The sequence below is a fragment of the Micromesistius poutassou genome (assembly GCF_964030765.1).
Source record: "Micromesistius poutassou genome assembly, chromosome: 11".
Classification (NCBI taxonomy): Eukaryota; Metazoa; Chordata; class Actinopteri; order Gadiformes; family Gadidae; genus Micromesistius; species Micromesistius poutassou.
Genome location: NC_140281.1, coordinates 3,185,340 through 3,208,981, shown reverse-complemented (window position 1 = coordinate 3,208,981; position 23,642 = coordinate 3,185,340). Strand labels below are relative to the sequence as shown.

The 23,642-nt window shown below is 47.5% G+C and overlaps 1 protein-coding gene across 3 annotated transcripts; it reads left to right on the top strand.

Moving 5' to 3' along the window:
* Positions 1–1,223: 1,223 nt before the first annotated feature.
* Positions 1,224–21,740, top strand: LOC311355661 (voltage-gated potassium channel KCNC1-like; the record flags this gene model as incomplete). 3 transcript variants are annotated; one of them, XM_084475463.1, is made up of 5 exons in its annotated part: positions 1,224–1,844; positions 12,970–13,951; positions 14,465–14,698; positions 16,909–16,929; positions 21,589–21,740. In XM_084475463.1, 5 exons carry the CDS (start codon positions 1,224–1,226, stop codon positions 21,738–21,740), a joined length of 2,010 nt encoding a protein of 669 aa, XP_084331589.1. The 3 variants fall into 3 exon arrangements, with proteins under 3 accessions (XP_084331589.1, XP_084331590.1, XP_084331591.1); XM_084475464.1 differs by lacking the exon at positions 16,909–16,929; XM_084475465.1 differs by lacking the exons at positions 16,909–16,929; positions 21,589–21,740 and adding an exon at positions 16,198–16,304.
* Between the last annotated feature and the right edge of the window lie 1,902 nt (positions 21,741–23,642).

Sequence of the window (23,642 nt, the reverse complement as noted above, 5' to 3'; positions counted from 1 at the left end):
CTTTCTCTCTCCCTACATCTCTCTCTCCTCTCCCTGTCTCTCCCTCTCTCTCCATACCTCTCTCCCTCCCCCTACCTCTCTCCTCTCCCTCTCTCTCCCTACCTCTCTCTCTCTCTCTCTCTCTCTCTCTCTCTCCTCTTGCTCTTTCTCTACCCCTCTTACCCTACCTCTCAACGGACCTCTCTCTCCCTTCATCTGTGTGTTTCGCCCTTTTCCCTCTCTCTCCATTCCTGTGTGCGTGTGTGTTTGTGCGTCTCTCTCTCTCTTTCTGTGAAGGTCTCTCTACCTTTCTCTGTCTCTCTTTGTCTGTCCTTGTTTTCCTCCCTGATTCTCATTCTGGCCTTTTTTCCAACCAAGACCAACCACACACACACACACACACACACACACACACACACACACACACACACACACACACACACACACACACACACACACACACACACACACACACACACACACACACACACACACACAATTGTGTTTGTTGTAATTTCTTGTCATCACATACATTATACTATAAAAACACACTGTATATTATACTTTAACAATACACTATAGTTACACATTATAACAATTCACTGTAACATTATATTGTAAATTACACTGTAGCTTCACATTGTAACATAACACTGTAAAGGATCGTGTAGCTTAAACCGTTCCGCTACAATATAACATTATACAGTCACTGTATATCTCCATGCTTTATTAAACTATCATTAACATCACTAAGATCACCAATTTTATCTCGCATGACAATGTAATTGTAACACTACATTAACCCCACACTGTAAGATGCACAGCATGTATGTATGTATGTATGTGTGTGCGTGTGTGCGTGCGTGTGCTCTACCAGTGTGTGGATCACTGTACTGAACATCGCTCCGGTTGGTGTTGACAATTAGTAGGATAATGAAGATCAGCATGCACCTGTTCTCCAGGGCTTCGAGTTACCACTGAACCAACCTTTAGGATGAATCTTTACAACCACGTCCCCCATGATCACGCACAACACACAGCCGCAATGTGTATTTCACCGTAATTAAATGAGCAATCTGCCCACGGAGTGACTGTTTCCCCGCGATGAGAGCGTCTTCAGCGTGTGAATGTTGATGTTTTAATTCTGCCCTTTCTCTTTCCGCAGAGTCCTCCTCCTCCTCCTCCTCCTCCTCCTTCTCCCTCCTCCCCTCTCTGCTCGCCGCTCCTCTCCCCTCCTCCTCCTCATGCTCAGTTCAGTCTGTGTCTCCTCTTTCAAAGGGCGCAAGGGTGGGAATAAGTCGTCCAACAAAGCATGTTACAGCGCAGACATGACTTGTCCGTCGGAAAGCGAGAAAATCGTGATCAACTGTGGCGGGGTGCGGCACGAGACCTACCGGAGCACCCTAAAAACGTTGCCGGGCACCCGCCTGTCGTGGCTCACCGAGCCGGACGCCTTCAATAACTTCGACTACGACCCCAAACTGGACGAGTTCTTCTTCGATCGCCACCCGTCCGTCTTCTCCTTCATCCTCAACTACTACCGCACGGGCAAGCTTCACTGCCCCAACGATGTGTGCGGTCCGCTCTTCGAGGAGGAGCTGGCCTTCTGGGGCATCGACGAGACGGACGTGGAGGCTTGCTGCTGGATGAACTACCGCCAGCACCGGGACGCCGAGGAGGCGCTGGACAGCTTCGAGAACCCCGAGCCGGAGGCGCCGGAGGACGACCCGGCGCTGTGCGGGGCGGACGGGGACCTGAAGCGGCTGTGCATGCAGGAGGACGCGCGGAGGGCGGGCTGGTGGAAGACCTGGCAGCCAAAGATATGGGCTCTGTTCGAGGACCCCTACTCCTCCAAATACGCCCGGGTGAGTGTGCGCACGGTGCCGGCCTCCCGTGTGGTCATGTGTGGGTGTTATTAGTATAGGATCATGTGGGGATAGTGTGCTGTGCTGTGCTGCACCACGGGGCGTCGTGGCCACACGATAAGTTTATTTGAATGAAGTTCAGGCGCCGTCCTTCCTTGATTACAGACGAATGTTCTTACCAAGGGCAGATCTGGTCTCGGTGGAGACGTCTTGTATTGGATGACAGGCGCTGCACACTCAGGAGGTGAATAATTAATGCTGGTGGTAGCGCAGGTAGAATGGAGCACGGTCTGATATCTGATATAAAAACCATGGTTTCGATCCTCTGCTTTACCGCTCTGGAAAATACTGTATGTGACGTTTCCCCACCGAGTCATTGTGTTATTTCCCCGTCGACGTCTTCCAGTCGAAAGTATTTCAATATTCTAAGTCAGGTCGCGCGTGTCCGTTTTACGACGCGCATTAGCGACCACTTCTCGTGTCGGTCTGATTTATCGGAGCGTCGAGCCATGGGTCCGGCGGCTCTCCGTCTTTACGCACCGACCGCACCGATGTTTGTCCCCGCAATGGACCGCCACTCGCTCCTCCGCGACGCCAGACGAGCCTTTTTAACAGATCAACAACGAGGCAGAAGGCAGTGAATCTCATATTCACAGACACACGTTCACAGACACACATTCAGTGACACACACACACACACACACACACACACACACGCACGCACGCACGCACGCACACACACACACACACACACACACACACACACACACACACACACACACACACACACACACACACACACACACACACACACACACACACACACACACACACACACACACACACACACACACACACACTGCAGGTCTCGTGATGTGATGTTAATATGATGTGGTTGGGATTGCGTGTGATGTGATGTGGTGTGATGTTAGTCTGATGTTAGTCTTTGTGTGTGAGGTGATGTGAGTGTGAGGTTAATGTGGTAGTGTGATGTTAATGTGATGTGGTGTGATGTCATTGGAATGTTAGGGTGCTGTTGGTGTGATGCCGGGGTGATTTTATGAAGTTGGCCTAATGTTAATGTGAACGTGTGATGTTAGTCTGGTGTTTTTTATGTTGGTGTGATGTTACTGTGTCGTTGGTGTAATGCAAGTGTGATGATGGTGTGATGGTGTGATTTCCATGTGATTTTCATGTCATGGTGTGATATTGTTGATGTAGGCTGTAGATAGAGTGTTTTCCAGATGGCCTTTAGAACCTATAGTCACTGAATCTACCGATATAGAACAATTATATTTGGCTGTGCATCTGTTATCGCTGTGTGTGTGTGTGTGCGTTAGTTTCTTTCTGTTTGTTCTAACAGTGTTTGTGTGTTAATGGCCTGTTATACTAAGACAGAGTGAGAGAGAGAGAGAGAGAGAGAGAGAGAGAGAGAGACACAGAGAGAGAGAGAGAGTGTGAGAGAGAGAGCTGGAGAGATTGCGAGAGATGGAGAGAGAGCAAGAGAGAGAATGTTAGAGTCAGACACACAGGTGATCGATACTTTGATCTCATTCACATAATCAGGTGACTCACACACACACACACACACACACACACACACACACACACACACACACACACACACAGTGGTAGTTCTGCCTCAGTAGTGAGAGATGAAAGAGAGAGAGAAGGGGAGGGTTCCTTCGAATCGCCCACCAGTGTGTAGGACTTATTCCCAGTCTGCCCATTGATCTCATATTGATGATCACCCATGAGGTCTGCTGTTTTCTCTCATGCTCTCTTTCAACTCTCTCTCCCTTTCTCTCACCCCCCTCCCCCCCCTACTCACTGTGGTTTGTGGAAGTACGTCGGTTAGTCTAAATCCTCCCAGGAGATCCTTGGGTTCCAGCCTCTCCTGGGTTCTGTCTGTGTGGAGTGGACATGTCCTTCCTGCGTCCACATAGCTTCCCTCCCCAAACACACGCTCCTTCCCCACCTGTGGCCGTGTCTGAAATACGACCTGGAACACCACCTCCTTCATACGCCGAGTGGCCACTTCATCAGGAACACCTTCCTAATACTATAGGTGGGACTTCCAAAACACCCCAGAGTACTGGTGGCTCATCAAGGTTTGGGACATATTTCATACATCCTGCTCCATTTAGACATGATGGCGCGTTATCTTGCAAGAAGTAGCCATTGGAAGATTGGTTTGGGCTGTGGCCATGAAGGGATGGTCAGTAACTATACTCCGGCGGGCTGTGGCATTTATACAATTCTGTACTTGTATCCAGGCGATGTTTCTCCAGTCATCTGTTCAGTATATGAGGCCGCCGTAGTCCAGTGCTGTGTTCTGGGGTTCTGCCCTCTCAGAGGATAGATGCGTTGGGGGTTCCAACTGGCTACAAGAGTAACCGTCTCCCTTCTGTCAGCGAGGACCAGTCTGAACCCTCACCTCTGACCTCTGGGTAGCAAGGCGTCTCTGCTTGGTTCCCTAAACAGTCTCTCTAAACCAGACTGTTGCGCTGAATCCCCAGCACAGTTCCTGGTCCCTGAGAGATTCCAAACAATCATTTCCACATCTCATCACATCTCCAAGTGTCTATAAATGCAGCAGATTGGGGAACACATGACTATTTCTTTTGAAGATGAATATCTGTTTGTTAAAGGTCCCATGACATGCCACCAGGTGTGAGTGTGATTATCCGTTACAAGTCGTTTTGAAAATCGGGCTCTTCTAACATCACAAGTGGGCTTGTCCACCTAGATGTGTGACGGATAGATGAGCTACGTTTGCTACAGTCCACTGGGTAAGCTGGTAGACGGATCTATCGAGCACACATCTAGGTGGACACGCCAGATTTTCAAAACGGCTTGTAACGGCTAATCAGACTCACACCTGGTGGCATTTCATGGGACCTTTAACGTTCAACTCCACTCCTTGTTCAGGGTGCACTGGGTGCAGGATTGGATTGGCTAGGTCTCTATGCACCATAATACAACACATTAGATAGATAGATAAATAGATAGCAATTTATTTAATCAATCTCCCGGAGGGGAAATTCAACAATTTTATAATTTTTTAAAATGTACAATACATTATGATAATACTTATATTGTCCCTACATTACATCATATTACATTTCATTAAATGATGATAATGTGCGGCTGCGATGGGACATGGCATTCCAGTGGCTTGTTCTGGTGTCTTAATCCATCACGCCCTACTCTAACCCACAGTCGATATAGACCTGGCCATTAAGCCTGGGGTTCCGGTCTGTAGTTCCACTCCGGCTACACCAGTGACAGCGGCTGCTTCTCCCTCTTCCGTGATTGGAGAACGTCCCCCAAGGTCAACGGTGACATCAGCGTGACATCACTGGGGGGTCGTGCAGAGAGACGGGGACCTGAAAACAAAACGCGGCTCGGAGGATTGAAGTCACCGTTTGCCCTTGTTTTACACACGGCCTGTTTTACACTGTGAGAGGGGGAGTGGGGAGAGGGGGAGGAGATGAGATGGGAAGGGGGAGGAGAGGAGAGGAAGGGGGAGGAGAAGAGAACAAGGGGAGAGAGGAGGGAGAGGAGAGGAGGGGGAGGAGAGGAGAGTGAGGAGGAGAAGAGAGGAGGGGGAGGAGAGAGGAGGGACATGGGGAGAGGAGGGGGAGGAGGATAGAGGAGGAGAGGGAGAGGAAAGGACAGGAGAGAGAAGAGGGGGGGAGAGAGGAGGGGACATGAGGAGGGAGAGGGAGGAAGGAGGGGGACAATAGTGAAAGTGGATCGAGAGAGACTATTATTCTCTCCACGTGGGAAGGTCAAGCTGGGCTTGTAGTCAACTGTGATGAATTATGATCACATAAACAGATCAACGCAGAGGACAAACCAGTGCCTCCAGAAACCAGTATGAACCAATCAGAACTGCATTAACCAGCAGGGGAAAACCTGTAGAACCCCACAGTAGAAACAGGTAGAAACACATTTTATCCTGCTGCAGCAGAAAGACGCATAAGGTGTAAAATAACTCCGCTGCAAGAACGCCTCCTCCATTACACTCCTTTCGCTCCCTTCCTCCCCTCCCTCCCTCCTTTTACTCCCTTCCTCCCTCCCTCCTCTCTCTCCCCTCCCTCCTCTATTACTCTCCTTTCACTCCCTTTCTCCTTTCCTTCCCTCCTCCTCCTCCCTCCTCTCTCCCCTCCCGTCTCTATTACACTCTTTTCACTCCCTTCCTCCCCTCCCTCCCTCTTCTCTCCCTCTCTATAACACTCCTTTCACTCCCTTCCTTCCCTCCTCTCTCTCCCCCCTCCTCTATTACTCTCCTTTCACTCCCTTCCTTCCCTCCTTCCCTTTATCCTCTCTCTCCCCTCCCTTCTCTATTACACTCCTTGCACTCCCTTTCTCCTCTCCTTCCCTCCTCCTCCTCCCTCCTCTCTCCCCTTCCTCCTCTATTACACTAATTTCACTCCCTTTCTCCTCTCCTTCCCTCCTCCTCCTCCCTCCTCTCTCTCCCCTCCCTTCTCTATTATACTCCTTTCCCTCCCTTTCTCCTCTCCTTCCCTCCTTCTCGTCCCCTCCACTCCCCTCCTCTCCTCTCCCCCCCCTCTCCTAGCAGACTGTCTTTGTGCTGAATCAGCTCTGTCAGCCAAATGGACAAAACTGGGCAGCACTCTGTTTTCCTACAGGGATCCATCCTGTTCACACACGTAAACACACACACACACACACACACACACACACACACACACACACACACACACACACACAGACATACATACACACACACACACACACACACACACACACACACACACGCACATACACATACACATACACACACACACACACACACACACACACACACACACACACACACACATATCAAGTACCCACAGTGTTGCTGTACCTGTAGAGGTGTGAAAGACCCAGCGAGAGGGAGAGAAGGGTGGCGGGGTGGAGGTGGAGGTGGAGGTGGGGGTCTTCATGCTGCTAAGCATGGAGGATAAATCACTGGCGTGTCGCACACCACAACACATTGGCCTTTACTCTGTGTGTCTGTCTGTCCATAAAACACCACGCTAACCACTCACACTCCAGACCATGAGCATCCATCAGCCCAGCTGACAGGGATAACTGCTATTAGCTACAGGCTAGCTGCTATAGGCGAGCCGCTGTAGGCATGCCTCTATAGGCTCGCTGCTGTAGCATGAGGTTAGAGATTGTTAGGTTTGGGTATTAGTATAGATATGGTTGAGTTTATGTATTAGGTCAAAGATGGTTACGGTTAGGTGTAGGGTTAAAACATTTTAAGTTAAGGTTTTAAGATAGATATAGTTCAGTTGAGGTATTAGGGTATGCTTGACTAGGTATTCAAGATGGTTAAGTTTAGGTATTAAGTTAGAGATGCTAAAATTTGGGTATTAGGTTAGAGATAGTTAGGTTTACGGTAAGGGATTGAGTTTAGAGGTTAGGTTAGAGAAGGTTAAGTTTAGGTGTAAGGTTAGAGATTTTATATATAGTTTGGTATTCGACAAAAAGGGTTTGATTTGGACCCCACTGACTCTCTTCTTTAAATCTGGGCCGGCTATGTTGTAATCCTTATCAATGGGAAGCAAGCATTTTACTCGCTGTTTTTGCCTTGCTGAGCGCAGCATGTTTTTTGGCAGAGCACCCTGGCCATAGAAAGAAAATAATTGTCCTCATTATTTTACTACAAGCGTTTCTACTGTTTACACTGCTTAAATGCTTCTAGCGTTTCCACACGTTTAATGCTATGGGTGTTTCTACTTCTTAAATACTACCAGTGTTTATACTCCTCAAATACTGTGGGTGTTCCTACACTTTTAATACTCTAGATGTGTCTACACCTTAAATACCAGTGTTTGTACACCTTAAGTACATCTAGTGTTTCTACTCCTTAAGTACTGCTTGTCTTTCTCCACCTTAAATACTACTAGTGTTGCCTAGCTACCAGCAGTATCTCATTCGAAGGCTCTGGTTGGGCTGTCAAGATCACATGGTTTTTCACACCAAACAGACTTCTACCTCCATGCTCACCATTTGGCATGTGGTAGTCCAGCCATGCGTTACGGTGTGGGAGCAGTATTTGGCTGAGCCCTGTCCTTGGTGCTGAAGAGGAGAAGGCAGTGGTTGCCATGGTGACAGGGAGTCAGGCAGGCTGTGGTGATGCTGTAATAACCAGAGGAGCTCTGCCGCAGTAGAGCAACCTTTCTATCCTCTCTCTCCTATCCTCTCTCTATCTTATGTCCTCTCCCTTTTTCCTTTCCTCTGGCTCCTGTCCTCCATCTCTCTCTACTATCCTCTCTTCTATCTCTCTCATATCCTCCATCTCTCTCTCTCTTGTGTCCTCCCTCATATTCTCTCTTATTCTTATTCTCTCTCTCTCTCTCCATTCCTCTTGTCTGCCCTCTCTCTCTCTTCCACCCTCTTCTATTCTAGATCCTATATATATGAAGTGGTAAAAACATTCCACACACCACACACACACACACACACACACACACACACACACACACACACACACACACACACTCATCATCGCTTGTCCTACTCAAAGCGTGACATCCCCTCAGAAGGCTGTGGAGGCAGATCCGTGATCCACATATGCTGGTGTTTGTGGTGTGGGTGGGGCTGGTGGGGATGTGAGGTGAGTGGAAGTGGTGGGGGTGACGGTGGGGCTGGTGTAGAACAATGATGTTGGTATGTCCTTCCAGCCTGTCTTCTGCCCTCCACACAGGTTTACGGTTTGGGTTAGGGTTAGGGTTTGGGTTAGGGTTAGGGTTTGGGTTAGGGTTAGGGTTTGGGTTAGGATTAGGGTTAGGGTTTGGGTTAGGGTTAGATTTAGGGTTAGGGTTAGGGTTAGATTTAGGGTTAGGGTTTGGGTTATGGTTAGGGTTAGGGTTTGGGTTAGGGTTAGGGTTAGATTTAGGGTTAGGGTTAGGGTTTGGGTTAGGATTAGGGTTAGGGTTTGGGTTTGGGTTAGGGTTAGGGTTTGGATTAGGGTTAGGGTTAGGGTTAGGGTTTGGGTTTGGGTTAGGATTAGGGTTTGGGTTTGGGTTTGGGTTTGGGTTAGGGTTAGGGTTTGGATTAGGGTTAGGGTTAGATTTAGGGTTTGGGTTTGGGTTAGGATTAGGGTTTGGGTTTGGGTTAGGATTAGGGTTTGGGTTTGGGTTAGGATTAGGGTTAGGGTTTGGATTAGGGTTAGGGTTAGATTTAGGGTTTGGGTTTGGGTTAGGATTAGGGTTAGGGTTTGGATTAGGGTTAGGGTTGGTAAGGCAATCTCCTGCTCCCCCTTGCAGCCACCGTGTCTGTTAAAGCTTGATGTCGTATACATTGGGAGTTTCTCAGACTTTGCATCGGCGACGGACCCAGACCATATGCCGGAACTTGACGTCGATACATTTTGTGGGTGAGCTCCATTTTTAATAAACCACAGCAAGTTCCAACGTCAACACAAAAAAAATCATCCTATCATTTTTTTTTTTGCAAATGTAACACACGCACAAACTACACAACACATGACATGTGCGGTTCTGGTGAGCGAGCTCTGGGATTCCGTCAACTACAAACTACGAACTGTCAAATGCAATCTCAGAGTTGTGAAGGGAGCGTCAGGGTCCTCTGTGAAGCTCTGCGGTGGTGTCACTCCAGGGCTCTATGGTGCCGGCGGCAGCTGGTCTGCCTCCCAGCTCCAGACAGTAGTGGAGGAGGGGGGGCTAGAGCAGGGGCCTCGTCTGAGCCTGCATGTTGGGTCTTCAAAGAGTGTTCCTGGCCCACTTGCAGATGGAGGGAGAGAGGGAGGATGAGAGAGAGGGAGGATGAGAGAGAGAGAGAGAGAGAGAGAGAGAGAGAGAGAGAGAGAGAGAGAGAGAGAGAGAGAGGAGAAAGGGAGGGAGAGAGATTGGGAGGTAGAGGGAAGGAGGAAGAGTGATATCGTGTCTGAAAGCAGTAGTCTAGCACAACCCTCTAACACATGTGATGTAGGCGTCTTTGTTGTCTCCTCCTCTTCAACACTGGGATAATATTAAAATCAGGAGGAAGAACAGAACACTGTGGCCTGATTGGCTCAGCAAAGTGGCTGGGTTTCAGAACGTCATTACCACCATGTCCCCCAAGCATTAACTTTTGTGTGTGTATGTGTTTGTAAACAGGTGTGTGTGTGTAAGTAGCAAAGTAGGTCAGATAGTGATGAGCGCAGCAGATGAAAAGAGAGGAAGTTGGAACTAGGGAGAAAGAGAGAGAGAAAGATAGAGAGTGAGATCTTAAAGTTGGACTGAAAACAAAAATTGTTTCCCTTGTGTTAAATAGTCATTCCAAGTACACACACCTTTATTCACACGTACATGCACTTCTCCGTTTACAAACAGAATCACACAAGCACACACACACACCTCACCCGTTCTACATATATCCATTGTTATCTGCTGCCGTGCTAATGTCTTGAATTGTGTTTGGTAGGATTGTGCCATGGCTGGGTTGTTTGCTTACAGGTGTAATATACTGGGTTTGATTCACAATGTCCTACCCCAAACCCTTGAGAAACAACCCCTACCCCATTAACCTATACTTAATATATCAACTTTGCTCACTAGAGCACAGACGTCTGCCAAGGAATCAGCTTGATATGAGTGAGCCTGGCTCGGAGGCAGCCGATTGGCTGCTCTGAGTCCGATGACACCCCACAAGGCCCTGTTTAGAGATTCTCTACTCTAACTAGTGGATGGGGATGGGGGAGGTTACCCAACAATCATCATCAACCCCTGACAACCTTTCAGGATAGTTATTTTGTTGGCTGTGCCCATAACCAACCTACCCACCCAATTTGGAGCAAATCATGCTCAGCTTTTTCGTAGATACCCTGCTCACAGACACACAGACGGGCAGGAATCATTACCTCCTCGGTGGAGGTAATGACCTGTCTCTGTAACCACTGTCTAACCCCTACCTGCTCCTCAGTGACCCTTCTCTGTTCACTGTCTAACCCCTACCTGCTCCTCAGTGACCCTTCTCTGTTCACTGTCTAACCCCTACCTGCTCCCTAACAACCCGTCTCTGTGTTCACTGTCTAACCCCTAGACAGTGACTGTTTCCCGGCGATGCCCTCTCCCTCCCCAGCTAACGTGCTCCCCTATAAATACACCCTGGGCCTTCAGAAGCCCGGTCAGACCTTCAGAGGGGGGAGACGTCTGAAGCCAAGCGGAGCGGCTGCCTTCAGGGCAAAGACACACTCACAGCCCTCCTCCCACTAAAACTACTCTCCCCTTGGATTCCCTGGCCGTGCCTCAGGAACCGTGTGCTGGGTCGGCGTCGGCGTTATGTAAAAGGCAGGGAGGTGCTGGAGGCTCCGACGTATATCCGTGTTGTATTATTCATCCGGTAATGCAGAGTGCAGCTTATAAATAGACTGGAGGCGGCGCGGCACGCGACCGCGGCTGGCAGCAGCACGCGCCGCTAATGGATCAAGCTACACCAGCGTGACCAGAGGAGACACCCTGGGAGAACACACCCCCTGCTGAGGAGCAGGGAGGCGGAGGGGTTGGGGGGTGGGGTGGGGGTGGAGGGAGAGGGTGAAGGGGGGGGGGGGGGGGGGGAGAGAATGAGGTAATATGGGAGGAAGAGAAAGGCAAGCAGAGAGAATATGAGGAAGAAGAGGAGCAGGAGAGGAAGAGAGGAGAGGGGGAGGAAGAGCAGCAGCAGTGGGAGGAGAGGAAGAGGAGGGGGAGTGGAAGAGAGGAGGAAGGGGAGGGGAGGAGGGGAGGAAGGGAAGGGGAGGAGGGGAAGAGGACGAGCCAAGAGTCTGCGATGTGAGGATGTATGAGGAAGAGGAGGATTTTAAAGAGCTGACAGGAAACTAAATGCTGAATCAATGATCCTACTATATGGCGGTAATGCGAGATGTATAACGATCACAGTATCATTAGCTATAGAAATATGCATTAAAAACAGTATACCTCCACTTATGTATAAAGCACTAATGCCACCCCTTTACATCTAATTACCACTTAGAATGTGAGTGCATCTCACGGCCATTAACTGTAAAGAGTTGCAGAGACACGCATAATTATCAATGTTCAGAGCCTGGACGTTGACATGGTTCCCACACAGTAGCCGATTGCTCCACAACTGTTCTAGTTGTTCTACAACTGTTCTACCACTGTTAACTAACACTAACACTGTTCCAACACTGTTCTAATAGTGTTCCAACACTGTTTCCACGGTTCCAACACTGTTCTGTTCTACCACGGTTCCGACACTGATCTAACAATGTTCTCACAATGTCGTACCATGGTTCCAACACTGCTGTTGTGCGGTTCCAACATTCCTTTGTTCCAACATTCCTCTGTTCCAACACTGTCCTACCAATGGCTCTGTTCCAACACTGCTCTGCTCCAGAATACTCCAGCAGCATCAGCCACCGAACATTATCTATAATTCATCTACTTCCCCTCTCTGTTCCTTGTCCTCATGTATCCACCCCACAGCATCTCTAGCTCTTCAGATGGTTTATCACACAACTCTACGGTAGATAGTCACAAATGCGTTTAAACACCAGGCCTCGTGAGCAGCACAGTGCTGTAAGGAGTGAGGCACAAGCACATGATGAGCTTTCAGAGAGCACTGGATGCTAGGTTTGGGGTTTGAATTATGTACTGACGAGGACATACATTATGCAGCTCAGGAAGCTTATGCTGACAATTAGTATTTCTGCCATGTTTGGATGGACGTGCTCTGAGAGGCAATTAAACTGGGAGGTCGTGAATTTGTTCTGTCCACTATGTCCAGGGTAGCACAGACGCTAGGTTGGGCTTCAATGCTCAACTCCATTGGAAACATTGGCAATGCCGAGGCTGAAAGCTCATTGTGTGCTCCCTGTTTTATGGAGTCACAGCTCTAAGGAGACCATCATCAGGTCTACTGATCAGCATATCATGCTCAGGAGATGTTGTTCCACAGGAGATCGCTGGCTTCCATGTTGGAGGAAAAAGAAAGAAAAACCAGTGGTGGAGTGACTGGAGTTTGTCTTTGGATTTAAGTTTGTCTTTGGATTGAATTCCCCTGCAATGCTCTCATTCTCTGCTCGTGTCTCCATGTGGTCCTTAACCTCGTCCATACCTTTCTCTTTCCTCTCCAGTATGTGGCGTTTGGATCCCTCCTCTTCATCCTCATCTCCATCTCCACCTTCTGTATGGAGACGCATGAGGCCTTCAACACCATCTACAACCGGACGGAGAACGTCACGGTGGGCAACACCACCCACGAGGAGATCGTCTACGAGGTGGTGACCGACAGCTGGCTGACCTACGTGGAGGGCATGTGCGTGATCTGGTTCACCATCGAGGTCCTCCTCAGGGTGACCTTCTGCCCGGACAAGGCCGAGTTCTTCAAGAGCACCCTGAACATCATCGACTTTGTGGCAATCCTGCCCTTCTACTTGGAGGTGGGCCTCAGCGGCCTCTCCTCCAAGGCCGCCAAGGACGTGCTGGGCTTCCTGCGTGTGGTCCGCTTCGTCCGCATCCTGCGTATCTTCAAGCTGACGCGTCACTTCGTGGGGCTGCGCGTCCTGGGCCACACGCTGCGCGCCAGCACCAATGAGTTCCTGCTGCTCATCATCTTCCTGGCCCTGGGCGTGCTGATCTTCGCCACCATGATATACTACGCCGAGCGCATCGGCGCCTCGCCCGATGACCCCACCGCCGCCAAGCACACAAACTTCAAGAACATCCCCATCGGGTTCTGGTGGGCCGTGGTCACCATGACGACACTGGGCTACGGGGACATGTACCCCGAGACCTGGTCGGGCATGCTGGTGGGGGCGCTGTGCGCTCTGGCGGGCGTGCTGACCATCGCCATGCCGGTGCCAGTCATCGTCAACAACTTTGGGATGTACTACTCCCTGGCCATGGCCAAGCAGAAGCTGCCCAAGAAGAAGAACAAGCACATCCCCCGCGCACCGCAACCTGGATCCCCCAACTACTGCAAGCCCGACGCCCTCGCCATGGCAACCGCATCGCCGCAAAGGCTCCTGGGAAATGTGCTAGGTGGCGTCATAGGATCTGTAGGATTGGCGGGAGACTGCCCCCTGGCTCAGGAAGAGATTATAGAGATCAACAGAGGTGAGTCACTTTGTAAAATCAACTTCCTTGAGCGTTACAACCACATTCTGCAGGTGAACACGATTCAGATCTCCTCAGATGTGATGGAGGTTAGGATGTTTGGTGACGGTTATATATCTGCTGCAGGTAACATTTGAGAGCTACATTTAAAAAATAAACAACCGGGGGAAAAAATACACCCTCTCCCTCTCTGCTCTCAGCCTCTCTACATTTCTCTGCCATTGAGAAGAATTGCACTCACACACTTCATGTGGTGAAAAGATGAGAAGAGATGCCCTGATTGGGCAGAAATAAGCGGTCTAAAATCTCAACGGTATCTTACAGAGGCGTAAACTCCTCTCTAAGCGCTTCACTCACACACGGCTGATGTAGGGCTACGGTGTTCCTCACGAAACCACAAATGAAAGGACAGCTCTTCAATCGTACCGACAGCAGCACCCACCTGTAGGCATGTCCAGGTGTGACTCTGTGAGGACGCCGAGCCTGAGGACTCGCTCTCTCCTCCTCCTCCAGACTCCAAGCAGAACGGGGACGCCGCCTCGGCCGCTCTGGCCAACGAGGACTGCCCCAACATCGACCAGGTGCTGAGCCCCGACGAGAGGAGCCCCGCCCTGAGGGGCGGTCTGGGGGGCGGCGGCGGAGGCGGCGGGGGTCTGGGGACCACCCGGGAGCGCTACCAGCAGGACCGTGCCTGCTTCCTGCTCAACACCAGGGAGTTCCGCACCACAGACGGCAACGTTCGCAAAGGTAGGCCGCGGCAACGAACAAACAAACACGCACGCGCACACGCACACGCACACGCACACAGACACGCACACACATGCACAGACACGCACACGCAGCCTGCCAGGGACACGGTGTCAGGCGGCACGTAGAGGGAACGTAGACAAGAACAGGGCAACCTCATTAACACATGCACAGCACACCTTGGTGATGCAGCAGGTAAGAGTGCAATACGAACGGACACACACACACACACATACACACACACACACACACGACATGTCCAGACACACGCAAAGCTCTTCCGCTCCACTCCATGTTTTCAGTTCCTCTTATTGGCCGAGCCATCTGTCTGTCACCTGCGACATGTTTACTCTGTGTCTCCACCTCACCATGCTCATTATCCATCCCTCTCTCTCACGCTATCTCTGCTTCTCTCTCTCAGGCTCTCTATTAGTCTTTTTGACTGTTTCTCTTTCTGCGTTTGTCTGTCTCTATCTCTATCTCTATCTCTATCCCTCTCTCGCTCTCTCTCTCTCTCTCTCTCTCTCTCTCTTCTCTCTCTCTCTCTCTCTCTCTCTCTCTCTCTCTCTCTCTCTCTCTCTCTCTCTCTCTCTCTCTCTCTCCATCATGCCCATATATAATCTCTCTCTGTCTTCAGGACTCAGATAGTGAACCATGCATTAATTTACTTCTTGTCACTTGTCTTTCTCTCCCCCCCCCCCTTTCCTCCTCCTTCCTCTCCCCTGCTCCTTACTCCCCCCCTCTTCCTACCCCTTATCCCCCACACCTTGACCCCTAACCATGTTTGGGTCCATACCACCTGCTCCTCCTTTTTTTGTTGCTCCTTGCCTGGGTCTCAAACCAACCTCTACCACTCATATCTTTTTTAATTTATTGCTCAAACCAAACCTCCATCATCACCACCACCATCTCCTCCTTCTCCACCTCCACCACGAACTCCACCACCTCCACACATCCTCATCCATTACCTCCCACCTCCTCCGTTGTCCCCACCTCCTCCTCCAACTTCATTATCCACACCTCGTCCTCGTATCACTTCTATCAAAACCATCTCCATCACCTTAACCATCCCCTCCTCCGTCACCTTAACCACCTCCTCCTCTTCCACCTTCTCCTCAATCACCTCCATCACCACCTGTTCCTCCATCCCCTCAAACTACATCTCCTCCTCCACCACCTCCATCATGACCACCTCCTTCTACATCACCTCCACCACCTCCTCCTCCACCTCCATCATGACCACCTCCTTCTACATCACCTCCACCACCTCCTCCTCCACCTCCATCATGACCACCTCCTTCTCCGTCACCTCCACCACCTTCTCCTCCACATCCATCATGACCACCTCCATCATGACCACCTCCTTCTCCGTCACCTCCATCACCTCCTCTCCACCTCCATCATGACCACCTCCTTCTCCATCACCTCCACCTCTGCTTCCACGTCCCTGATCTAAAACACTCCTACACCCTGTAACTGGCCGCGTTGCCGCTGGCTAGAGATGAGCCCAGTCTCCCCTCTGACGGAGGACTGGTATAAGATGGAGGGGTCTCTGCTACAGCAGGACCTCAATGCTAACGCCACCTCCTCCTGGATCAAACCCTAAGAGGAGCAGAGGTAACATGCTGCTAACACACCATCCACATGCCAACACACCTAGCATGCTACACACAAACACGATCCATATGGGAACCCCAGAGGAGGCACAGGAGTACACACATGCACACACACTGACTCACATACACACACACACACACACACAACATGGTCCACTGTGTGTGTGTGTGTGTGCACCCCATGTGCCATGCAGTGTTAACTTAGTACAAATCTCTGTAGCATTTAAACCAACACGTGACATGAGGATGTACTGAACTAGTATTCAACTCAAACTTGATTATAAACAATTAGTATTCTGTGTTTGTAGTCCATGTGGTGAAACCTCATCTCACCACACACTGTTTCAGTGTTTAAGGTCTTATGAAGGGATTTCTGCTTTATGTGTCATTTCCATCACACTAGCTATATTAATATATGTTTAAGTATGTGTGTGTGTGTGTGTGTGTGTGTGTGTGTGTGTGTGTGGCGCTGCGACAGGGTGAAGGTGTGTGTGGATGATTGACAGGTCAGATGCTGGGAGTCTGGGAGAAGTCTTGTTGTCTGTTGTTGTCTGATGTTGTCGTTGTTGTTGTCGTTGTCATTTCTCTCTTCAGGTTGTGTGCTCTCACGCGTCTGTATGTCTTCTATATCTTCTATATTATTATATATATATATCACTGTTACCTCGGCCGCCTGATGTTGTGTTGTTTCGTCTGTGTAGCTTACTCCTCCTCCTCTTCCTCCCCCCCCCCCTCCTTCTGTGTGGCTCCACCCCCTGCTGACCCCAAGCTGACCTCTAGTGCAGGTGAACCCTCCTGAAAGCAGTACAGGTCATGGTCAGCTCAAGGTCACAGCCTCTGACTGTGAACCCTAGCAGGCAGGATATGCCAGAAGGACATGATCCCTGGTATACTGGCAGGAACATCGGCTCAACCAAAGCTAACAGAGGTCCCAGATCAGAGGTCACAGGGGTCAGCAGCGCTGGAGAGGTCAGGGGATGGTACATCACCACTCCAGGACTAACTTCCTGAAGCTACAATCGCTGCAGCTGTCTGAAGCCGGTATGGACAGAGCTAGCCCTGTAGCGCTGAGCTAGTCTGAACAGCTAGCCCTGTAGAGCTGAGCTAGTCTGAGCAGCTAGCCCTGTAGCGCTGAGCTAGTCTGAGCAGCTAGCCCTGTAGCGCTGAGCTAGTCTGAACAGAGCTAGCCCTGTAGCGCTGAGCTAGTCTGAACAGAGCTAGCCCTGTAGCGATGAGCTAGTCTGAACAGAGCTAGCCCTGTAGCGATGAGCTAGTCTGAGCAGCTAGCCCTGTAGCGCTGAGCTACTCTGAGCAGATAGCCCTGTAGCGCTGAGCTACTCTGAGCAGTTAGCCCTGTAGCGCTGAGCTAGTCTGAGCAGCTAGCCCTGTAGCGCTGAGCTAGTCTGAACAGAGCTAGCCCTGTAGCGCTGAGCTAGTCTGAACAGAGCCAGCCCTGTAGCGCTGAGCTAGTCTGAACAGAGCTAGCCCTGTAGCGCTCAGCTAGTCTGAACTGAGCTAGCCCTGTAGCGCTGAGCTAGTCTGAGCAGCTAACCCTGTAGCACTGAGCTAGTCTGAGCCGCCAAGCCTGCAGCATAGGAGAGTGACGTACCATTACCCAGACCACCTAGCTGTGCTTCCAGTGCCTAGGGAGGAATCACAGACCAGAGATTGTACTCTGTATAGCTGAGTGCTTTTACTGTGAATAGCTCAGCACTTTTATTGTAAAAAGCTGTACACAAACCCACAGAATATTATTAAATAAGCAGTTGCGGTGGTGAAGCATTTTCATGCTGACCACACAAATAAACAGAGACAAGCAGACAGAGAAAGAGACAGACACAGACAGACAGACAGACAGACAGGTAGAGCGGTCGGTAACAGGTAAGACACTAGGGGTAACCTCCTCTCCGGTCCATCCCTCTTTAAAAGCTAGACCAGGGCACTTCCTACTGGAGATACTCCCCCTCCAAACATTTCCACCCTATTGGCTGAAACTAGACGCTCTCTCTACAGCTGTCTACTTAGTGGTGATGGGTTAAGGCTGGATTTGGATCCAGTTCTCCTGGGTTTTAAAGAGGGAAGGTCCAGCTTTGTGTAACTGGTATCTGTGTGCTTACATTTCTGTCTGAGTTGGAACTTTAATTGGCGTTTGCGAGACATTCCGTTTGACCTATGACCCACCAAATGCTCAATGCATGGCTCGCAAAGGTCAACCCCGGTCAACCTCTCTGATTGTTCTCCACTTCTTCTGTCTCTACCTCTCGCTCTGCTCCCTCTACCTCCTCTCCTCTCTCAGTGTCTCTCACTCTTTGCTTTCTCGCCCTCCTTCCCTCTCTCTAACCGTCTCTTTCTCATTTCTTTATGGTAAACCGATGGTTTAGTTTATTATTTTCAGTGTTTGTGGTGTTTGTGGTGGTTGTTCATGTTGTCTGTGATCGTGAGTTTATCAGTGTTCTCAGTACTGTTGTTAAATGTGCGTGTACGACAGTTTGGTTAAGTTATTATCGCAATTTATTATTGTCATTATCTTTTTTGCTTTTCTTGTTTTATTTCTCTATTTTTTTTACTGATGTTTTATAACTATAATACTAGCTTACAATCCCCAATGAATTAAACAAAAAAGGCTAACAAACATATACAATTAATTAATAAATAACTAATACATACAGTATATAGATAAAATCACTTGATTTAAGGTAGTCTACAAAAATGGTTCGCGTTTTCCGATTTTTTCATGTTTCTCGACTCATTTGTAGGCCTTCGTCTAAATTGAAGCTGGCTAGCTACTGCCGTAGGCTATTACCAGTGATCCTGCATCGCAATGCTGCTGGTATCGAGTTTTATGGTGGTAAAGATATGGGCGAGGGGTTAACCAGATATAGGAGCAGTGATTAAAGGTCCCATGACTAGCCACCAGGTGTGGTGTGTTTAGCTGTTACGGCTAATCACACCACACCTGGTGGCATGTCATGGGACCTTTAACCAAATATAGCGAATTTCCAGCTATGAGGAACCAGGTGGAAGGGTTAAACACCTAGGGGAGGTGTTAACCAGATATTGGGGTGGGGTGGGTTAACCTGCTAGGGAGGGGGGTTAACCAGTATTGTTGGAGGAGGTTCTAGTCATGTAGCTAAGCGGTGTGTGGTGGTCGGTGGAGATCAATACATATAAAGTTGGGTAAGAGGAGACATATTATCCTCAACGCACCATCGATTTCCTGTGGGAACAGGAAGGAGCAGGAAGCCACTCCCCTGAGTTTCCAGAAAGTCAGCGATCATTGATGAAGTGTTTCAGGAAGAGTTGGTCACATCTTAAAGGCAGTCACAGGATGAACTCTGGCTAGAGGATGTTCACCCATACTTTATTCATATCTACACACATATCTTCCCACATATCGATCTATCTATATATCCAACTTCACATATATCCATCTATCTTCCAACATATCTATCTATCTATCCACATCTATCTATCTATCTATCTATCTATCTATCTATCTATCTATCTATCTATCTATCTATATTTATCTCTATCTATCTATCTATCTATCTATCTATCTATCTATCTATCTATCTATCTATCTATCTATCTATCTATCTATCTATCTACATAGATAATTATCTGTCCTCCTACATTTATATCTATCTAGTTTCTATCTATATTCCTACATATCTATCTATATCCATTCATCTCTTCCCAGAATAATTTAGTTTGATGTTTTGATGGGTCGAGACGTATAAAGTGACTTGTCTGCTGCTCAGTAGTTAAAGTTAACACCCACATTTACAGTGTCTATAATTAACCATCAACCATACACATTTACATGTCCGTGTATAACTATGTAGCGATCAACCACCAGCACAACACCTGTGTTCTGACTCCCCCTAGAGGTGGACGTTAAGCTCGCATCGCTCCATCTGCTAAAAAAAGGAACCATTTTAAGTTGTCTTCTTTGCACAGTGATTAAATGAAGCATTTAAAATAGGATTATGATGATTGTTACCAGCCATGGAAAAACCCTTAATGACTTCTAAACATTTATCTAGAGACCAAACAAAGACCATTATAATGAACTTGAGCATTCTAATTGTAATGTTTCACCCAGCTGCCTTCTGAATGGGACCAAGCAACAATAGGACAGGATAGAATAAAAATAAGGAGTTTTTTTTACGTAAATGATAATTCTATGATTCCTTATTTTCATGACATGTCACATGAATGTAACATAATGTAGACCCAATGATAGCTGGAGTGAGCTGTAAATGTACCCTGTTGGACAGACAGACTGAAACAGCCAGGCAGACAGACAGGCAGGCAGACAGACTGGGCTCCAGCCATCATTGGAGTGTCTGTTATTGGTTGGAAGTTCTCCAATAACGAGTGTCGGAGCACCCACCGGTCCGGTCAAGTCCCAGGGAACTGTGATCTGGCTAGTTAACTAGATAAACCTTCTGGTTCTTCAGTTAGCTATCTTAACCAGGTTAACCTTCCGACTGGTTAGCTACCCTAACCAGGTTAAACAGGGGAACTGTGGGAGAACATTGTAGCGTTAAATAATATATATATATTATAATATATATATAGATAATATATGTTCCCTGTGGCTTTCACCCGAGGACAACAGCACTCTCCTCAAACATCCTCTCCCTGGGGAAGGAAATGGTGTCATGGGGCAGGAAGTGATGTCGTTGTTCTGTAGGCCAGGTGAAGTTGTCAGGGAAACCGATTTTCAACTAGGGATGTGATCCAAAACACCTTGACATGGTTATTAGTACAACTTGCCGACTGTCACATTTTAAAGCTTTTAAACATTAACTTGTTATTAAAATCCATTTTCTTGTTTTGTCCTGTTTGTCTCTGTCTATGTCTGTCCTGTATGTCAAACGTTTTCATTATAATATTTTAATGACTTCATTTTCTAAATATTATTCTATCATTCTTTCTTATTTTCCTTATTGTCATTGATATGTTGAATTTCTAATGTTTCTCACCCAATATAATATAATATAATCACCCTACTTAATATAACATAATTAATGTAAATTAATGTAACATGAACCTGTAAACACCCTTAAACATTTTAAATCAACTGAACTTAACTAATACAATAACATACAACAATATAAAACCTTTAAACATTGTAAACAAACTAAACGGTGAATAATACAATATGAAACACTCCAAACACCCTAAAACGCTTTAAATGACCTGAACGAAAACAAATACATAAATACATATATTATACAACATGAAATTATAATATATGAATATAAGCGAGCGCTGACTACGACAAGTCTCGTAGTCTGACCAACATCTCAGGGGGCTCCTCCCTGCGTCTGGCCCCCATCAGCAGCCCCTCCTACGAGCCCTATGAGACCCCCGCCCCCCTGCATCGCTGCCGTTCCCCCATCCCCTCCATCCTGTAGCGCCGCCTCCCATTGGACCAGGCGCAGTGGGGGGGTTAGCTGATTGGACAAGGTCTAAAGCCGAGGGTTACACGATTGGATGAGGTGCTTAGCAGTGGGTTATCGGAATGGAAAAGGAGCGCAGCTGTGATTATCTGGTCCCTGATTGGTCAAGGATTTTAGGAGCGGGTTATTCGCGTGACATAGGAGTTTAGCAGTCGGGGGATTGATTAGGAGGAGGAGTATAGAGTGGTGGGTTCTCTTCACGAGTAGGGCTGAGGAGGAGGCCGCAAAAAACAAGCAGCAATAAGACAACATGACTCTGAAGAAAGGCAAAAACGATGGTGTGCCATGCATGCATCAGGCTAGCTGATGAAAATATTAGCAGGTTTAGCTTTAGCTAGGAATACATGTTTTTTTTTAATTCTCGTAAGAAAAAATGTACGGAAAAAAAGATCAGATTTGGATAGAACCTTAAAAGGCTACCAATTCAAAACCCACAGTAAAACATGTGCTGTGATGTGTTTTTTAAATAAGTGTGTTGTGCTTTCAAGACCAAAACCATGTCCAGTGACTCCAGACCTTGTCCGATAGATAGATTGAAGTCGCATCTCATTCTCTCACAAGGAAACCCTTTGAGCATTAAGGTACATTTCATGTGATATAGTGTCATAGGTAACATGACAGAGAGTTGCTTCACAAGCCATGTGCCAGGGTGTGATATCATAGGTCATGTGACAGGTGGTGTCACAGGTCATGTGACACGGTGTGATATCATAGAGCAAATGGGCGAGTCTCAGAGGGTATGCATCCCAGCAGGTATATTATGTTTTGTATCCTAATTATTTATGATCATGTAGTTGTTAATTGGCTTACCTCCGAACAACTGTTAAAAATAAATTAGCTCAATTATAAATTTGCTAAAGAGAGCTATGAGTAGCTAAAGACAGCTTTAAATATCTATCTAAGTTAATCAGCTTTACATTTTATATTTTCTTTTCACCACAGCCAAAATTAACACACATTGCTTTTTATTTCTCATCCATGTCTTAAAATGTTCTTTGATACCAAATCCCCATATTGAATTTCTAAACAAATTAAAAAATGATAAAAAAAATTAGGTACTATTAGGAAGTTATTAGATACTATACTATTATAATTCATTCTACCCACAGTGAGTTTGTTTTACCTAAACTTTCTTATTTTTGCATTGTTCTATTTTGTTTATAATGTAATCATATGAGTTTATGAATTCAAAAATTCTCTCATCTCATAAAATCTAGCAATTTCAAACTAGAGTAGTTTGATCATATAATAATTTATATTCCTCTTGCAACCTCCATGCTACCCATGATATCAGATGATGAAGCAAAAAAAAAGAAAATTAATACATACATTCATATATGCAATATACATGCAATATACATTGATGCTGGAAATGCACTGTGCCCATATATATGTAAATAAGCAGATCTATTTTTAACCTTAAGAGTGCACAGACCTAATAGGCAGTTGACTTGTTATGTCTGCTTTCTGTGTTGCCATCTAAATGTATTGACGGTTTTCAATGTCATGAGCCACACAATCACCATGATCGAGACTTCTCGATAGTATGTTTTGCAAAAGTGATTTTGATTTTTGGAAAAGTTCTGTGAGTATTTGACTTGTGGTGTCCGTGTGTACTCCTCTGTTCTTTGGATCTTTATAGCAAATGTTTGTTCTTGAGTTTTCTTGTTCTTCCTGTTTTCCTTTTTTTGTACCGATGCATAATGATCTGTTGAATCTGAGCTGTATGCAGAGTTGTTGTTTTTTTGATGGACTTTTACAGTTCCTTTGTTTAAAGTCCTATATGTGCTTCCAAGATAATGAGCTTCTCTTATGTTGAGAGTGTTTCCATCTTGTATGCAAGCTTGATGTGTGAAT